The sequence below is a fragment of the Callithrix jacchus genome, chromosome 16, assembly GCF_049354715.1.
Source record: "Callithrix jacchus isolate 240 chromosome 16, calJac240_pri, whole genome shotgun sequence".
Taxonomy (NCBI): Eukaryota; Metazoa; Chordata; class Mammalia; order Primates; family Cebidae; genus Callithrix; species Callithrix jacchus.
This window is the reverse complement of record NC_133517.1, coordinates 62,802,764-62,822,594: the sequence shown is the minus strand read 5'-3', so window position 1 is coordinate 62,822,594 and position 19,831 is coordinate 62,802,764. Positions and strand designations below refer to the sequence as shown.

At 44.5% G+C, this 19,831-nt stretch overlaps 1 protein-coding gene across 8 annotated transcripts in view; it reads right to left on the bottom strand.

Annotated features, from left to right (window-relative positions):
* The window catches only part of ZFAT (zinc finger and AT-hook domain containing), a 220,046-nt gene that overhangs the window by 53,866 nt on the left and 146,349 nt on the right, over positions 1 to 19,831 (bottom strand). For 7 of the 8 annotated variants that reach the window (XR_013528094.1, XM_035277375.3, XM_035277373.3 and 4 more), the window contains one exon: positions 32 to 170. The exons of the other annotated variant lie outside the window; for it this stretch is intronic. Coding sequence is in view for 6 of the 7 variants with exons in the window: in XM_035277375.3 (XP_035133266.1) it covers positions 32 to 170 (139 nt within the window). In the remaining variant the exon portion in view is untranslated. The remainder of the gene's footprint in view (positions 1 to 31; positions 171 to 19,831) is intronic. 8 annotated transcript variants of the gene reach the window in all.

Genomic DNA, 19,831 nt, shown 5'->3' with positions numbered 1-19,831 from the left:
CAGGGCCCCTGCTGGCTGGTCCCTCGCCTACCTTGCTGGATGAGCACCTCCGCTGCCAGCTCCCCGGTGCCCACGTTGGCATACTCCTCGTTGGGGTGCTTCCTGTTGTAGTGCCGCTTCAGAGAGCCAGATATGTTGCAGGAGTAATGGCAATGGGCACAGCGGAAAGGCTGTGGGGACAATGAGCAGGGGTTAGGGAAGGTGAGCCCCAGATGTCTGCCTTCGCGACTGCTCCCACCTGGTGAGCACCTGACACCCAGAAAGCCTGAGATGAGCAGGCCCCGTCACCTGTGATATGTTCTCGGGAAAACCACTGGGGCATGAATGCTGAGACCTGCCTTTGCAGTGACCAACCAAGGGACTGGGACAAGGTGCCCCAGAGGAAGAGCTATCTCTACTGAGGGAATTTTCTTTTGTTACTTCTTTTCTTTTTTCATCCACCTCAGAATTTAGTTTTTGTTCAAGAAGAAGGCATAAAAAGCAATATAGTAATCTATCATTTTTTTAAGTGATCAACATTAAAAGTAGCTCTGGTTACAGTTAGTTCCCTGAAATACAGTCAGGTGTCACATAATGACCCTGCACTCAATGACAGACTGCATATACAACAGTGGTCACAGCAATAGTTTCTGCCATACGGCCTGCAAGTGCAAGGAGCCTACACCTTCTACATCTGTGTAAGAACATTCTATGATGTTCTACAACTAAGAATTTGCTTAAGGACACATTCCTCAGAACGTATCCCTGCCGTTCAGTGATACATCACTCTATTTGCTTCTTTAGCTAAATGAATTCCTCCTTGGTACTTGTCTGCACACACCGGCATACACAAGTGTCAACCATTAGGGAAATCCAGCAGGTAAAATCTATTTCTCACGCCCACCTGGTCAAGACAAGACACGTTCAGGATGAGGCCACACATGAGTCCTGCAGCCTTGCCTTTTCTCTTGCACAATGCTTCGGAGGCTGCATAGATAGTGGGGCCAGGGAGACAGGCACCTGCTTGGCCCTTGGGGAAGCTTCATGAGACCTGGCCTTTGGCTGGGTGACAGATGGACAACCCCATCACTGACAAATGTCATGTCACAGTCCCTGGTCAGGAGCTACCAGCTTGCTCCTCTAATCCACGTGCTGTATGATTCTGACAGTGCTCCAGGGACATTCAGGATCAGTCTGATGACCCAGCAGCCTTCTAGCCCAGGAGGAGAAGAGCACGGAGAAGCCACAATAGGAGCAGCACTATGCATGGTTTATGGGACTCAGATGGAGAAAGTCCAGCTACACCTTGGCCCTGACCAACAATGGAACCTCAGGCAACTCATGAAATTTCTCTTAGCATGAATCAGGAAAAGGAGGATCATGCCCGTGTCAAAAGGTTGTTGTGAGAATTCAACGATATCATGTAAACTGATACCTAAAATGCCATATAAAGCATTTTTTACTGATTTTATCAGCAATTCTATCACAATTCTTACTGAGCATCTGGAAGCTGAGGTACCACTACATCTATTAAGACCTCAAACACTACCTTTACTCCTCGATTGTCCAATTCATCAATCTTTTCACCACTATCGCCCAGAAAAGCTAAGCCAGTGACAGCAATGTCTGAATGTGAAGTACACCAACAGTAGAGAAAATGTCCTCTCAATGCTGAAGCTTTGATCAGCTCCTCTTTCAAGGTTTCTTCCCTTCAAGTATAAAACTGTGATGAAGTCTTCCCATAGAAGTAGATGGCAGGGGGGAGAGAAAGTGGGGGAGAGAGGGGGAGGAGAGGGAAAGAGGGGAGACGAGGAGAGGGAGAAGAGAGAGAGAGAAGAGGGGGAAGGAAAGGGGGAGAGAGAAAGGGAGAGAGAAAGAGAGAGAGAGAGAGAGAAAGAAAGGAAGGAAGGAAGAAAATGAAAAGGAAAATCTTCCACCTCACCCCCTCCTAAGTCACACTCCTTTCTCCTAGGCTCCTTGCCTTGCCCACCACCTGCTCCAAGAGCAGTTCCCCCTGCTGCCTTCATGCTGTCACCTCCCTTTCTCAGGCCTCTGTCATCTCCTAGAAAACAACTCCTCAGGGTGACCCCTGCTCAGACCTCATGCTCCCCATCCCATCTCCTTAGGCTGGCTGCTGTATCCCACTGTGACAGTTGTGACATTGTCATGCCACTGTCACCAGGTTCTGCCAGGGCTCGACTTTCTAGATTTATTTATCTGCAGCCGAGGTTAATGTGAAATGCTGGATCTCTCTAAGGTGCTGGCCTTCACTGGATTTGTTCTGCTCTGGTTCCAACGATCATTTTTGAATTGTTGATTGATGGTTCTATGTTTTGTTGGGTCCTCTCTCCTGAACTGCAGATTCTCTCCTGAACCATAGATGGGAATTGTCAACTGCCTTCCAGGTATCTCCACAGGGATGTTCTACAGGTACCTGACACTTCAGACACACCTTTCTGCAATATCAGTTACAGTCATCAAAGACAGAAACCCAACAGCCATCTTTGGTTTTTCCTTCTTTCTTACTATTCAACTTACCACTGAGTCTTCCTGAGAAGGCCTTCCAGAGTCTGCCCCTGTCCTTCTCTCTTTAGCACAAAGAAGGGGACCTTCCCAGCCTATAAAGGGAATATGCCATCCCTAGAAGGGCCATTCCTGGAAAGATACAGGGAAGTGGATGTGGTCGGTCTAAAACATTCCCCGGGGACTTTGCCCTACACCAAGGCCACACTCTGTTTACCGGATGCTTGTGCCGCACCCTACCTGTGACATTTCTACACTCAGTCCCTCAGGTAAGGAATCCGTGGAGCTCAGCCCACAGTGTTTACTAAGACAAAATGCGTCAGGCTTCCTCATCTATCACTGTGCAGAGAACAAAGGGTCTAAAATTCCAATATACGATTACCGCAAAGTTAAAATAAAAGCTAAACCATTTTCAATTGCTTTCATCTCTAAATAAGCAAATAGCATGAAGACATTATTTTTGGAATGCTAGCATTTACAGAGAAATCAAAAAGAAAACGCAAAAATGCTACATTGCCAGCATTGGGCAGTCAGTGGGCATAAAAGGCAGGAAGAAAAAGGGCAATGAAAATAAGAAACAGTCCTGCAAACCGAGCTTCAGACTCGAGAGCCCATTTCGCCCTTCTTGCAGCAAAGCAGATAAACAGCTTCCTGTGAGTTCAGCTCCTTTTCTTCCCCATGCCCATCCATTAGCAGAAGTGCTAATGAGAAGAAAAATTGCCAGAATGTGAGCATATTGGCAAAAAAAAATGTACATGTGAGCCCAAATGAGAAATCAGGCTCTGAGCTAGCAATTTCTACCGCAATTTTCAGTTCTTAAAGTTGAAAGAAACACTTGACTTGGAGAAACCTTCCTTCTGTGGAAGACTTTCTTGTGTAGCCTCTCCAGCAGTCTGCTGTCTACTTAGCCTCTGCTTTGATGCAGGGCTTCAAAACACGCCCAGTGGCCTTTTCACTGCAGACCAGTGCAGGGGAAGTTAGGAGGATAAACCTCCAGGATCCTTCCTTCACTGGTCTTGCTTCTATCCTTCACACCCATTAGAACCGCTACATAAAGTCGATTACCACCCATTTTCTACTGAGACCTTCTCTCCCGAAGTAGGGGAACTAAGCCCATCTAGGCTCTTTAAGCAGAGCAAGTCCTGACCTGTGAGGCATTGCCACAGGCCAGCAGAGAATTCCCCTAGGACTGAGGCAGGGGAGGAGACAGACGGAGGGAGGGAACGGCATTGCTAAGCCACCGCCAGACATAAAACCTGCGATACCGCAAGTCTCAAGATTTCATTTATGAAGCATATATTTACTGACCTCTGACTGTCCTCTGATCCCAGGGATACATGGCGAATGAGACAGGTTCCTGATTCCCTAAATATACACAGGCTTGGGGACTTAAATATCAATTCTAAAGATTAAATGCTATCTGGGCAAACTAAATCATAAAACTTGGTTTCTATGTCAGAAACTCGCAAACAGCAAATGACACTAGATCTCAAAAGGGAGGTTATTTATTCAGAGCTTTCAGGGCAGAATCTGGCCAAGAGTTGGGAGGAAGATATAAACTGGCTCCACAGCTCATTTGGAATGCAACATCAAATTCTTAGTGTGGTCCAAAAAGTAAGACAGGGAGCCCATTACACAGCTATTACTCAATGCCGCACAGAAGTTCTTAACCAAAGTAACAGGAGCTACCATGATAATTTTTACTGATTTATCTAATTTCTACTGATAGCTACTATATGCCAGATAGTGCTAAATATAAAAATTAGCTGGGTGTGGTGGTGCATGCCTATAGTCCCAGCTATTTGTGGGGCTGAGGCATGAGAATTGCTTGAACCTGGAAGGCAGAGATCACAGTGAGCCAAGATTGTGCCACTGCACCCCAACCTAGGTGACAAAGTGAGACACTGTCTCAAAAAAAAAAAAAGAAAAGATTAAAAAGAAGGTACACTGAAGATTTACAATTTGAGTTGAAAGAAAGAGAGACTGAATTTGTTAAAGCTGAAGCTCTTTAAGTCTTTATTTTTGTATCAAGAAAGCAGGTAAGATGGCACCAGCACACTACAGTCTGGGTGACAGAGTGAGACCCTGTCTCTTAAAAAACACATAAGCAAACAAACAAACAAAAACAGGAAAAATGCACTTTCTCATAATTTGAGAATTTATTGTTTTGGTTCTTTAAACAGAAAGAAAGAGAATAGAAGAGGACAGGGAGTTGTCTCACACGTGAAAGTAGGTTCTGAAAAGCCTGATTAGAAGACATCTAAAAACATCTAACTACATTAAAGTGATCACATTTCCCATCAGCCTCAAGGAAGGGACCTGGAGGAACATTTTTAAGCAGATGAGAATTTGGTGATGAGGTAATGTTCAAGGTCGCGACACTGGAACTGACTGCAATGCACAGGATGGCTTTTGGTAAAAGGAGGAGTTACTCTGTTGGCTCCTATTCATAGCAAGCAAGAAGGCTTCATCAGGTAAGATTTCTGCAGTCTAATTTGTGCAAGTGAGTACGGTATTAAGGTGATACACACATCAAACGGCCCAGAGATCAGATGTGAATCCACCCCTTTGTTGAAGGTCCTACCTTGGAGAGGGTGAAGAAGAATAACGTCAAAACAGAAGCTGCCAGGTGACACTAGTGTGTGAGACCTGGGGCCACACATCACCATTTCAACCTCGGTTTAACAACCTGGCTGACGCAGCAAAGACACATTCAGAAGGAGACTAACTACCTGTCTGCTATCAGAAAATGCGGACTCAAATGCAGAAAAAGGCCATGTAATGGTTAAAACCTACACGAAGTGGACTGGTTGATACAAGACTATACAGTGCTGACAGATAGAAGTGGTGTTATTAGAATGAGGACACCTTTACAGCACAGAAGGACCTTTTCAAGGACACGAATGCATTCTATGTCAAGCAAGGCAGAAGAATGGAGTGTGGCAGCACGGAGAAACCAGGAGCAGGAGAGGATCAGGTGTTAGGCCCACCACTAAGTGGAGGCACCCTGGCCAAGTCATTACATCTCCACTGCTTTTGAGCCTGTATCTGTGAAATGGGAGAGCAAACCTTCCCTGCCTACCTGATGGTGTTTAGATGGGGGACCAAAAACACAGTGCAGTATACGACTGTGCTTTGAGAATCATAAAACACAACAGGCCTCGTGACTGGGGTCTTTAATCAGTTTGTTAGCATATTATTACAGGCAACTAGCAGATGTCCTAAGACTGATCGCAGTCATAGACAGTGTACAGAGTGAGAAAAGAAGCAGGATTGGAACAGCACCCTGGGATGCAGGGGCAGGGAAATGGACTCAGAAGGACAAAAGAGGACAGACAGCAGGTGGGAGGGTCAGGGGAGTCTGGAGTCTGGAGTTCTTCTCCTCCTTCCTCTCACACATCATCTCAGCCCTCAAGACTGGATGGTTTTATCCTCTATCTCTCTGAAATGTTCTAACATTCCCATATTTTTACTCCCCTGTCTGATGTGGTCATCTGAGGCTCCAAAAAACCTCTTAGTGGGTGTCCCCCCAATTTCCCCCATGACAAGACATTCCCTTCCCTCCTAGAGAAGCTCTTCTTTTCATGTCGCCTTGGACCCTGTGTAGGAACCTGACTGCCAACAGCATGGAGACACAGAGTCCCCCCACCACTTTCAAAGGCTCTGACAAGTCCTGCCCACACCACCATGACCCTATTAAATTGTACCCATTTATACATCAACTGCCCTGGACTCACTCCTGTAAATACAAGTAAAAAGACTTTCATAATGTTGCATATTAAGCCATTTAGAAACACTAACCATCACTCTCATATGCAGTTATTCCTCAACGACCATCTAGCAGACAGGGAAAGTCAGAAAAAGTGAAAAAAATATAACCAAAAAAATGAATTTCAAGTGTCATGACATTTTTATGAACTATATTTAACCATCAATTAAGTTAAACAGGGCCTGCAGGTATTTGTTCACCTTGATTTTCTATTTCTCCTCTAGTTTGGGGTCATTTTGTAGGCTCATGAAAATGTGCTCAGGGTTCCGTGGACCAAATGGCCCTGCCTGGTTGCACCAGGGGAGAGAGGGGCTGGCTGTCACAAGCCTGGCAGGACTCTGGGCCCTGGGTTCCAAGTGCTGGCCAGGACAGCAGGCTCTGTCAGGACTTCCTCACGTCCTAAGGGAAATCTTGGACTTGAGATTTGGATATAGCCATGCTATAGTCCGAATATTTTTCTCCTCCAGAACTCACATAGAAATTTAATATTATTGAATATTGAAGGGTATTGAGGGTTTGGGCCTTTAAGACGTAACTGAATGAATTTACCCATTCAAGGACTGACTGATTAATGGGTTGTCATCGGAGAGGAATTGGTAGCTTTATTAAGAAGAGGAAGGGGACCTGTACTAGCACAGGAGCACGCTCAGCCCCCTTGCCATGAGATACTCTGCACTGCCTTGGGACTCTGTAGAGTCCCTACCAGCAAGAAGACCCTCAACCAGATGCAGCCCCTTGACCCTGGACTTCACAGCTTCCAGAACTGTGAGAAATAAATTCCTTTTCTTTATAAATTACCCAGTTTCAATCATTACATTATAAGCAACAGAAAATGGACTAATACAAGCCAATCATCAATTAATCTTCATTTACCACAAGAGACACACACGGACACACACAGATGAGGAAAGGAGAAAGGGAAGGAAGAAAAAAAGGAAAAAAAGCGAGAGAGAGGAAAGGGAAGAGAATGGAGAAATTCATGCCAATGTCTGCATTTGAGGAATGACAGTCCCAGGATCAATCAACCATGATCCACTGAAAGAGAAGAAAAATATGCAACATATGTAATCACCTCACATAAAAATTAAATTCCAAATCATGCTGCTGTTTCTTTCCCAAAAGATCTCTTATCCATACTCATAGAGTATCTGATGAGTATCTACTACATGCCAAGCCATACGTTAGGAACTGGAGGTGGCTGGCACCACACTCACGGGCATTCCACTGAATCCTCTTGCCTCGTTCACCACCTTCTACTGGAGGTCCTGGGTGTTTACATCTTACCTCCTCCCTCCCAGACTCCAGGACCTTGAAGGGCAGGCCAGCTGGTAAGTTTCTTCCCTAGAAAGCCTGCTTGATCCGGACCTGCCCACTTCTCTGATTAATCCCTCTCCATGGTCACCCTTGTTCACTGAACCATACTGGCTCCTTTCTCATTTGCATTCTCAGTCATTCTCACTCTCCCTCTATCCAGACACCCCTTCAGCAGATTTGCCTGAGGCAGCTGTGAACTGGACCAAAGTCAAGTCTCCTAGCTGCCCTTCTTGCCCTAGTCTTGATCCTGCCATTCTCTCTACAAGAAGTATCTTTCTTATCTTTCCAACTTTTATTTTAGCTTCAAGGGGTACATGTGCAGATACGTTACATGGGTAAAGTGCATGTCACAGGAGTTTGGTGTACAGATAATTTTGTTACCAGTTAATTAGCATAAAACCTAACAGGCAGTTTTTCAATCCTCACCCTCCTCCCACCATCCTCAAGTAGGCCCCAGTGTGTACTGTTCCCTTATTTGTGGCCATGTGTACTCAGTAAGTACCCATTTATAAGTGAGAATACGTGGTATTTGGTTTTGTGTTCTTGCACTAATTCACTTAGGATAATGGCCTCCAGCTTGATCCATGTTGCTGCACAGGACATAATCTCACACAACAAGTGTCTTCACTTGAAGGCTCAGAGCCTTCAAGGTCTGCCAGAGCCTGTGGAGAGCCCCAGATGACCTGTCCATACATCTTTGTAATAGTGAGCCAGGTACATGCAGGTACTGTACAGAAGTGAGGGTGGGGGGCAGGGGAAGGAGAGCATGTACCAAGCCACAAATAACCTGCCCACAGCTCTCTGTGACAGTCAGCCAGGCACGTGCAGGTACTGCACAGAAGAAGAGATGGGGTCACATACAAATCCCCAGATGACCTGCCCACACCTCTCTGTGATAGCCAGGTACATGCGGGAGATGTGCAGGAGCTCACTCTATACCATCTCACTCCTGCAGCTGCCACTCATGTGTCCAAGCTATGCCTTTTTCATTAAGAACTCTCCCACCTGCTTTCTCTACTTCACTAACTTCAGAACAACATCAGCACACAGGAGGCTGTTCCTGCCCCTCAGTGGGTCTCTCAACTGTTATATGCAGGCATCCACTTCTGTCCTTCTAACGTTGCTCTTTTCCACTGAGTTCCTTGGGCCAGGCTCTGTGTATCTTCCTCTCCACATCCTTGAGAAAGAATCTATTGATTCTAATACTAGATGGCACCAAAGTGAAAAGGGGCTATGGTTATCTAGCAAAACATGCCACTGACTGTGAAAATCAGCCAAACTTCTCTGAAAGAACAAGCTGATCACACTGGATTCAATGGTGACCCATTCTTTCCAAGCAATGCATCAAGCCTTAGATCCCCAAAGCATAAATCATGGGACGACATTGTATAAATACTCACCCTCCCGACTTAAAACAATGCCCTCTCTTTATGCTTTGAAAGAAGACAATATTATTATGCTTCACAAATTTGAGTCAAACTTGATGAGTTCAACATTTTCTTTATCCCCAAGTTACTAAAAATGTCTACCCATTGTCTTGTAGTACCAAGAGTGGAAATGTTCATCAGCTAGGCTCCTATCCGTTCTTCATGAGCCTCAGCTGGCTCTTTACTCCCCCAACCTTCACCCTGAAATTTTCCCTAACTCTCCCAGGAAGATGTAAGTTCTTCTTCTCATCTATCCCCCAACACTTGGTAAAGCTGAGGCACTAACCCTGCTATGGTGTAACTGCCACCTCCACGTACCCCCAACACAGGCTGCAAATCCTTTGAGAGTAAAGTCCACGTCAGAACCCACTCATCTATGCTCCCCAGGCAGCCAGTGTAGTGCCCAGTGCAGGCAGACACTCAAATACAGTATGAGGCTAAAAGAAAAAGGGAAGATTGCCTGCCTCTTTCTGTTAATGATTCATGTGCGGTTAGTCCAGCCGACCCTCCTATGACAACAACATAAGAAAAAAACAAAAATCTGTTTTAAATGTTTCTTTTTTTTTTTTTTTTTGAGATGGAGTTTTGCTCTCGTTACCCAGGCTGGAATGCAATGGTGTGATCTCGGCTCACCGCAACCTCTGCCTCCTGGGTTCAGGCAATTCTCCTGCCTCAGCCTCCTGAGTAGTTGGGATTACAGGCACACACCACCATGCCCAGCTACTTTTTGTATTTTTAGTAGAGACGGGGTTTCACCATGTTGACCAGGATGGTCTCGATCTCTTGACCTTGTGATCCACCCACTTCGGCCTCCCAAAGTGCTGGGATTACAGATGTGAGCCACCATGCCCAGCTAAAATGTTTCTTTAAAAAACAACATGGAGTATAAACACTGGGGTCTATTGGGGGGAAAAGGGAGGGCCAGTGGGAGGGGGAGGTGGGGAGGGATAGCCTGGGGAGAAATGCCAAATGTGGGTGAAGGGGAGAAAGGAAGCAACTGTCTTGCATGTTCTGCTCATGTACCCCAAAACCTAAAATGCAATAAAAAATTTAAAAAAAAACAAAACAACATTGAAAGCTTTAAGAGACATCATAAAGAAAGTAAAGAAAAGCCATTGAAGGAGAAACTGTATTCCTAACATGTAACCAAAAATGACCCACACTTAAAAGAGATAAAGAATTCCTGAAAACAAATAAGAAAACAACAAAACCACCTAATAGAAAAATGAAAAAACAGTCAAACAGATACTTTTCTAGGAAGAAAAGGTGGGGGCAGGAGGGAAGGAGAGAAAAAGAAAGTAAAGAAATCCAAACAGCCAACAAACATATGAAAAGAGGCTCAATCTCATTAACAATCATGAAGATAAAAGTAAAACCACACAGAAAGGTCACTGCACCAGACTGGCAATACAGAATGTTCACACCAAGATAGGGTCCCAGAGAGGCTCCTGCACATGCTGCTGCTGCAGACTGGTGCAACCACTTTGGAAAACAGTTGAGCGCCACCTAGCAAAGCTGAAGCTGTGCATATCCAAAGGCCTGCAGGTCCTCTGTGGGTGTACGTACCCTGGAGAAACTGGTGGACAAGCATACCAGGACACACATGTCAACAGTCCACAGCAGCAGAGCTCATAAAAGCAACAAAACAGAAAGAACCCAATTATCCACTGCAATTGAATGAATAATTACATCACGCTAGGTTCACAGGATGGAGTCGTATTTCACACGCCAGCATATGTACTGCAAAGAAACGAGTGAACGAGGGCTACACGTGAGAACTCTGGTCAGTCTGATCAACAGAACTCTGAGTAAGGGAGCAAACTTCAAAACAAATATACAAGGCCAGGTGCAATGGCTCACAGCTGTAATCCCAACTCTTTGGGAGGCTGAGGTGGGAGAAATGGTTAAGCCAAGGAGTTTGAGACCAGCCTGGGCAACATAGTGAGACTCTGTCTTTACAAAAAAAAAATTTTTTAATTAGCTAGACATGGTGGCACATATCCTTTCTGTAGTCCCAGCTAGTAGGAAGACCAAGGTGAGAGGATCCCTGAAGCCCAAGAGTTCAAGACCAGTCTGCATAACATAGCAAGACTCTGTTTCTACAAAACATTTTTTAAAAATTTAGCTAGGCATGGTTTAGAGAACATAAATGATCGGCAAAACTGTAATGAAATAAAAAAGTATTAGGTTGGCGCAAAAGTAATTATGTTTTTCATCATTAAAAGTAACGCCATCTGTTTATGCATCTCTAAACAAAGTGCTTTAACGTGTGTTTTACTGGCAAAAACCACAATTACTTTTGCAGCAACCTAATAGTTCTCACTGAAGTCAGGATAGTGGTCATTTTGAGACAGAGAAAAGGGTGGGTCAGGAAGACCCCACAGGAGGGTGTCTGGCAATGGTCTATCTCTGGGCAGCAGCTGTGCAAGTGCTCACTTCATAATTTCTCATCACAACACACATTCATGTCATATGTGTGGACATACCTTCTATTTCACAATAGGAAAAGTCAAAGAAAGAAACAGTAAAAAGATATGGATGCCCAAATGGGTAAATATGCAACAGAGGCCCCCTTCACAAGGTTTTTATGAGGATTATGGAGAACTTACATAAAATGCCTAGAATGATACACAGCACCCAACTGGTAGTTATTACTAACATTAATAACACTGACGACAACAACACTTATCCCACCACATGCAAAGTGATTTTTAGGTTGATTTTCTTTCATCTGTGTGATGAAAGCTGCATTGATACTATAACATATCCCAAAAAGGAGGCTATAGAAAGAATTTCTCTCTAAAGACCCAGTGACAGGCCTGGAGGAAATATTAACTATAACTCTGCCGTTGCCAAGCTTAAATCAAGTTACCCAGGTGAAGAGATGGTCCTGATCATGCCAGCGCTTTCCCGGGGGTTCTAGTAGTAGGACACCTGTAAGATTTACGACAGCACTTCTGCAACTGAGGAGATGCGACAGGAAGATGAAGTTTTCTTCATTAATGTCTGGAGTGGCCATCAATCCCCTAAAATGCAAGCTAGCACCAAGTCACCCTGAGAAGAGGGAGGGCAGAATCCCAAATTCTTGAGAACTTTGAATTCAGAGCTGGTCTCCCTCACAGATTTAATTCAGTTATTTCTGAGACTTATAGGGCAATTTCATCTAATCAGAGCCCGTAAAGGATGGAGCGATAGCTTCTTCAGTCTTACCTCTCTTTTATTTCTGGGGGAAAAAACAATCAGAACAGATGCTTCTGAGAAATATTCCCAACCATGTGTGATGGGGAGGTCTGCAGCCCGGGACACTACTCACAGTCCCTAATTGGGAGGGGTTTCTGGAGTCAGACAGACCTCGATCTAACTCTATTGCCTAACAGCTTTGCAACTTTCAGAAGGTTTGCTCCTTTCACTGCAAGGACTGGAGATAACGTAAACAGAATAGCCTGCATGGAGATGCTCATCAAATTATTATCCTTGACAGTTTACACAAAGAATAATAGAAACTGTATCAGTTAAAGGAACAGAGCCAACGGTATTCCTTTAACTTGCATTTGGAGTTTGAAAACTTCCTGTTTACATTTGCAGCAATAGAGGAAGATGAGATCCAGGAAGGGCCCCACATTCACAACAGATAATGACAGCTATCACTGAGTTTCTACTACCTGCCTCCGTCACCTAGAGCAGAGATGGAGGTGTTAATATTCCCATCTTGCAGACAAGGCCCCGGGAAGTTAAGTGGCTTGCTGACACTCATGCAGTTAGTCACCAGCCAAACCAATGTTCTATCCACGGTCTGTGGGATCCTAATGTTCACGCCCCACTCTCCTTGGCCGCTGGAGCACCGATCACCCAGGCTCACCACAAACAAGCTTCACTTCAGCAATAACCTCTCTTGCTAATGGATCAGATGGATGATTTCTGCAACCTTCGCTTTTGTACTATATTTTCAGTTTTGCAGAAGGCTTTGCATTTCAAATCACAGCATCAACAAGATGGTGCTGCTTTCACAGTAGCAATTCCAGCTCCCAGAGTTCTAGTAGCACAACCTTCTCACCATTTCTTCCCCTTCCCTCTCTATTCCCGCCTCGGGACCTGGCTCTGTGCAGACCCCCATCTGGACTGCCCACAGAACTACCAAACACTGCAGGTCAGACAGAGTTAACACTGCTGCAGTAGTGAAGATTGATTAGGACTACATGTCCACAGATTTCCAAAGAACACACCAGAAACAGATTCCATGTGTTCCGTCTGAAAGGAATCTCCACTGAGGCTTCTTGAACATAACACAATAATGAAGCTAGGTTTGCTGTGCTCGACATAAGAAAGCAATACACTTACAGATAGTAAACCTGCTCTTTGCTAAGAGGAGGGCATCCTGGTGGGCTGCACTGAACCTCAGCTGTGATCCTTCAGCATCCTCCAAGGCCTGACTCACTGTACCTGGTGAGTGTGAAGAATCCCATGAGACTTGGGACCATGCTTGGTTATCCTGGGGCTGAGCACCTCCTTTCTAAAGCACTTACACATGTTTTAACTTGTATTAACCTCATGAGGCCTCTGGCTACTGTGAGAGGAGGGAAGAACTGAGAGCTCAAGGCCACATAATGAACTGAGAATGGAGTGAAGGACCAGGCATGGCCCAGTAACAGAGGATCTATTGAATGCTGCACCCTTGTGGCTCCAAGCCTTTGAAGGAGCTCAGAGTCCCACTCCACCTGGAAGTTGGCCATGACAAATCTATCACACTAAATTTCTACAGAATCTATTCATTTACTCATTTGTTCATTCTGCAAATATTTATTAACCACTACATAGGTGCTGAGAGTAAGACAAAAACTAAACAAAGATCTTCACAGAACTTACGTTCTAGCATGCTGACCCTATAAGTATATAACCCACTGACACTGTGAAACACATAAAAATACAGCATTTAAGCCGAGACCTGAAGGAGGTGAGAAGCCCTGTGTGGCTACCTGGGAGAAGAGCAGAGTGAGAAGTGGGAAGAGCAGGTGCAACCAAGTGTGGAGGTGGAATGGGACGCGCCACGTCTGCAACCAAGTGTGGAGGGTCAGGCAGTGCGGGAACCAGGGGCCAGGCAGGGCAGGTGCTTGTGGCCACCTGTAGGAGTTCGGCTTTAACTCTGAGTGTGACCAGAAGCCACTGAAGTGACAGATACACACGGAGTTCATTATACTATTTTCTCTACTTCTGGATTCTCTGATAACCAGTACGTCCTGAAGTTTGTTTCACAAAATGTTAAGTGCTGGCAGGCACTCCAGGAAAAATAGGAGAGGGACTTCTCCAGCCAAGTGAGATGGAAAATCACTGCATACTGTGTCCCCACCACCTCACACCTACCGAAGTCCCAGGGAACCAGTGTTTGAGGGAACACACTGGGAAAACACTGCCTTGTAGCCTCCTCCAGGGAGGCTCTAACTTGTGTCCCCTGGTAGGCTGAGCTTCCTGAGGACAGAAGCCATGTCTTCTGCTACTGCTGGGTTCCATCACAGCCAGGGGAGAACTGGGCATTAGAGACTCAGAATGGAACATGTGAGCACAAAAACTTAATTGTCTGACTGCCAGATCCACCTTGCCACTCCATGTTAAATGTGCCCACGAGAAACTTCTTTTCCACTCAGAAATTTCATCACATAGAATCTCTAAACCCCAAGGCCCATTATCTACCCAGGGTCACTCAGTAAAGCCTGTGACTCTTCCAGAATGTTCTGGGTGATGACACAGGCTGACAGACTGAAATGTTTCATAGAAACATGAGTTCACCCTCAGAGACTGTTCAGTGCCTGACAGTCACTGCAGGCTCCCCAGCCCACAGCAAGAAGAATCCTGATCACCAGGCCAACGGCCAAACATCTGCACCACTAGGCTGGGGAGTGGGCAACTCAAAAACAATGTATATTCATAAAAAAAAGGACCAAGACTGTAAATTACAAGATACATGGTGGCGATCATAAGGAAAATTCCTAAAGAACACTTGCACCTAGAATACCAACCTTCTTCTCCAGCCTGAGCTCAGTGAGAATGTGAACCACATGTGCATAGGACAGTGTGGGACAAACACACCTGGACCCCATGACGCACAGACAGTCACAGGAGACAAACAAGGTGAAAGAAACACAGAGGCAGAAGCCAAGAGACATCAAGAGACACACCCCCAAAAGGAAGAGGCCATTGGACCAAGGAATGACGGGGAAGCAGATTTTCATCGGCTCATGTTAGCACGTAAAGAGGTTTGTACTAAAGATTTCAAAGTAATGTTGATGTTTAGAGGATACCAGTGTGAATGAGAACATCATTCACTTCTCCCTATCTCAGTGGCTGAGTATAATTCAGGCAGACTTGGGAGGTCACACTCTGGTCTATAATCCAAGCCTTCCTGAAAGCTAAGAGGCTCAAGGCCAAGTCCACCAGGCACCATCCAGGCTGGGAGAGAAAAATCCTTTGTTTTTTTTTTTTTTTTGCCTTATCTCTTCAGGATTCATAAACCTGAGAGCATGAGGCTGGGACTTAACGTTCCATCCGGGGTTGATCACGATGGAAGATAAAAAGAAAACAGCCCAGGGTAAAGATCCCGAGAGACAAAGCCAGGTCTCCATATCATTTAACAAGCACAAAGCTATCTTGGTTTTAAAATAAGGTCAGAAACAAATTAAACAATTGAAGAGAATAAGTGTTTTAAAACCGTGGCATACCACAAGTTCAAAAATGGTTTGTGTTGAGGCAATTATCTCATCACAATAAATAACAGTAAATCAATCCACACTAATTGCTTTCCGTGCAAGGGCTTCGAAGACTCTTTAGCGTTCTCGGATTATTGATTTTTTTGTAATCGCTTGTGTCAAAAATGCAATATTTCCAGAGAATATACTGCATACTCTCAGACAGGATTTTAATTTAACATAAAACAATCCAATTTCCTTTTTTGTTTCCCAGAGGTGCTTTAAACATCTAAAATACAATGACGCTGAATATGGCACTAAGAGGTTTTTAGTGGAGACATTGCATTTCAAACCAATTTCATAAATGGCCCCTCTGACCACCACCACATGGCCCTGCCATGCATCCCCCCAACACCACCCACCACATTCAAAATTAACAAGAAAACCATGTGTAATCTCAGATTCTTCATTTTTTGTGAATTCAGAACAGAAAAGCAGAACGAACACTACCAACAGAAACTCCACTTTACTTCTTTCCCTCTGCCTCTTGGTTCAGTAATTTCCACTGAACCTGGAAAATGTTCTGGCTGCTAACTTTACATTCCATCAGCATTTTGTATGAAGATTTTGCTTGAGTCTTGAGAGCTAAACATGTAACTGTAGGCTTAAATAAGCAAGGGAAAAAAACACAAAGGGGTAAATAAGTTCCTTGGCTTCATTTGAAAATGAGAAAGTGCGGGCTAGCAGAAAGAGAGTAGCTTTCACTACAGACATGGATCAAAATCCCAACTCTAGCTCATAGAAATTGTGTTACTCCCAAGCTAAACTAGACTCTGGGCCACAGTGTCCTCATCCGTAAAATGGGGACATTAATACCTACCTGGTAGAGTTTTTCAGGGCAAAATAAGGTAACATACAGGAAACATCTGTGTAGTGCCAACCACATGGCGATTACAAGGAAACCAGCCCAGGCTGTCTTGCTTATTCTAATGCTAGATATTTACACATTCAACCTTGTGTTGGAAGTTTCTCGGGAAAGATGAAACCATCTTCTGGGTAACAGGAGGAGTTGTAGTATAAATAAAACCACAATACCATAAGCAATGGCAGATGACTCAGCATTCTGAGGGTGCTGAGGCTCTCAGGCTATTACTCTCAACTATTTATAAATGTGTGGCTTCCAAACAATCTGCTTATTTGAAATCATTTTATTGCTTTCACTCCCTTGCTGACAAAGTTTAGATTGGAAACTGGGAGCAAATTACACAGCCACATCCTTGGCTGACCTCATCCAAACGTCACCTTAGTTCAACTGAGCGCCCAGTTGAGCACCTTATGCATTCTAGGTGCTTAGATGCCTCGTGTCTTTTGTACATGAAACTATTTCCCCTTCACACCGACACATTATAAAGGCTTTCGGGACCTATTTCTATTTCATCATCAGGAATACAAAAAGAGGTTACAGTAATTCCTTTGACTTGCGGGTATCAGTCAATCAGAGAACTTTCTGGTTGCTACAGGTTTTTAAAGCTAGAGGTTTTACACAACAGGATAATATATTAACCCAATTAAATCATGATTTTTAAAAATGGATAAACTTGGGATAATTAGTTTGCTGGTTTTCTGGGTTCCAAAGCTCCTTGTACCTAACCTTTTGTAGCATTTAACACATTTGTGGTTACTTCTGATGTATATTTGGCTCTCCCCAGACTTACCTCTCGCTAGACTCTGGTAAGCCTAGCAGACCAGAGCCCTGGCTTCATCCCAAAATTCCCTGCCCGTCATGGTGCCTGACACAGAAGTGCCTGACACAGAAGTGCCCAGTATCAAGAAAAAAATGTGTTGAATACATAAGCAAACATTTCATATGCTTTGCATCAAAAAACCAAGTGAACATTTAGGACTGGATTTATACTTATGTTTTCTCTTAAAATTCTGAATGTCAAATTGTGGTATCATGTATTCTATATGGCATTCTCAGGAGAACTTTCTCAATGATAATGAAATCAGTGATTGAGTTCTCCCTTGCCTCTCACTAGTTTTATGAAAATACTTTCATGCAAATGTTAGGCTGACAATAGGCGATAGATTTCTCAGGCTTCATGGTGCACATTTTTGAAGATTCAATTGCATTTGGATAAACATCAAACATAAACTTTAAATAGTGTCTTTTCAAGATGATGGCGTGTATGGTTTCCCTTGTGAAAGAACACACTCGTCTATACCAAAAGGCTTATGGCTACAGGAAAAGAAGGCCAGTCTCGCCTTCTGGAGGCCAGGGTCAGAGGAGTAATCAGAGCTATTTGTCAAACAGCAGAGAGGATTACTCTGTTTCAGAAGCAAAAGTGTCTAAAGTAAGAAGGAAAGGTCAGCAGGAATTCCCACTGAAGAGTCTCCAAACTGTACAGATCTCAAAAACCGTGGATTGCAGCCCTGAATTCCTTTCTGTGGACGCGTACATTCACATGCCGAATTTTCATGTGCTTTCCATAAATCGGGAAGCTCTTGGTGCACTCGGAGCTTCACAGAGGAATCAGCCAAAGGGCAAACTTTCTCCAGCGCTGGGGCCTTGTGGTATGTCTTGTGCAATGCAAAAAATAAGTGAGAAGTCATGATGAGGAAAGAATGGCTGGGCAGGGGCAGGGCAAGACCCTTCTGCAGGAGAATCACACTTTTTGAAAGCATAGGCAGCAGTTCTAGCAGTGAAGAGCAGGGCCACCGAGGAGAGACATTCACTATTAGAAGGAGGCCACTTATTAAGAACTCTGTGTGGGAGACATCCCTGGTAAAAGCTTCTCTGGGTTCAGTGACATATTTATGTGGTCAGGTGCATCCTGAAAGAATGTGCCACATTAGTGGAATTAGGTGACTATGATTCTGTGAACAAACAGAACATGCCACAGGCACCAAGAATCTTAAACAAAAGCATGAAAGAAAGGAAGACTGTAGAGTCAGGACAGTCCTGTGATGACAAAAAGGAAGAAGCCAGGATAAAGTCTCTACAGAACTAGCATTTGAGAACAACGTGATAAGCTCTCTTTACTTAATTACTGGCTAACCACTATGTGTCTAGCGACAAGAAGAGGCACTCCTTTTATCTCTATGCTACAGGTAAGCTGCAGAGGAAAGGTTGCTTGCCCAAGGCCACATAGGTAATAAGGGGGAAGGCAGGAATCTATGAAAGTCTGACCATAGAGCCACAATCTCTCCAGATCTTCCTTAAAAAAAGGAGTGTCTTGTGCTGTAGGATACAGGCCTTTCATCACGCCTACACATTGTTGTTTCTCCCATGGGCACAGTCCCAGGGGTCCATGAATCTCCAAGTCCTTCCTGAATTACCCACAGGTCATGCTGCATTGATAATACCCTTGCATGACAGCTGGCAGAACACTCTCTCCTCGTGACTCTGCACCCACCTAGATTACTCACATCAGCCACAGTCTGCTATCTCAGTCACCCTCCTTGTTCCTTACTCCCAGCTTCAAGTTCTGTGTATGTTGGAGCAGGGACAATACATTTAATAGGCACCCATTTCATGCAGGCATTGAGAGGAACTGTCAGAATCACAGGGGTCAAGTATTCCTGCTTCCAGCTAGGATGCAGAAAACCACAAGAGACCACTGTTCTCACACTAACAACTTGACAGATCTGTCAGACTGCTGAGGATACAAAGAAACCTAAGTGAGCTCATTCTAGAAAAATACAAGAGGTGGATAGGTCACATGCTAGAGATAAAGGTATCCACCAGTTCCTTTTCTCCTGGTTTTATCTCCAGCATAGTGACCTGTCAACCTCTTCCCTATAAAATGGAGAACTTCACCAAGTGCAAGAAGGTTGGGAGCTGAAGACGGGGCCAGAGATGAAAGGGGAAAGGAAATCCACCACTACTCTTAAAAAGTGCACAAGGTCTTCACCAAGTGCATCACAGACTCTCCGAAGAGTTCCCTGGGCAGGGCAAGGTGAGAGAGAGATGCCCAATAAACAGAAAGTCCAGGGTGTAGCTGGAGAGAAACAGAAACTCTCCAGCATCATGAAATGCTGGCAGCTGACCTGTAAAGCTGGTAGAGAGCCCATATGATTGAGAAGGCCAGTGTTGGGCTGTAAAACACAAAGTGATTTCTGGAATCTCACTGGTGTTCAGA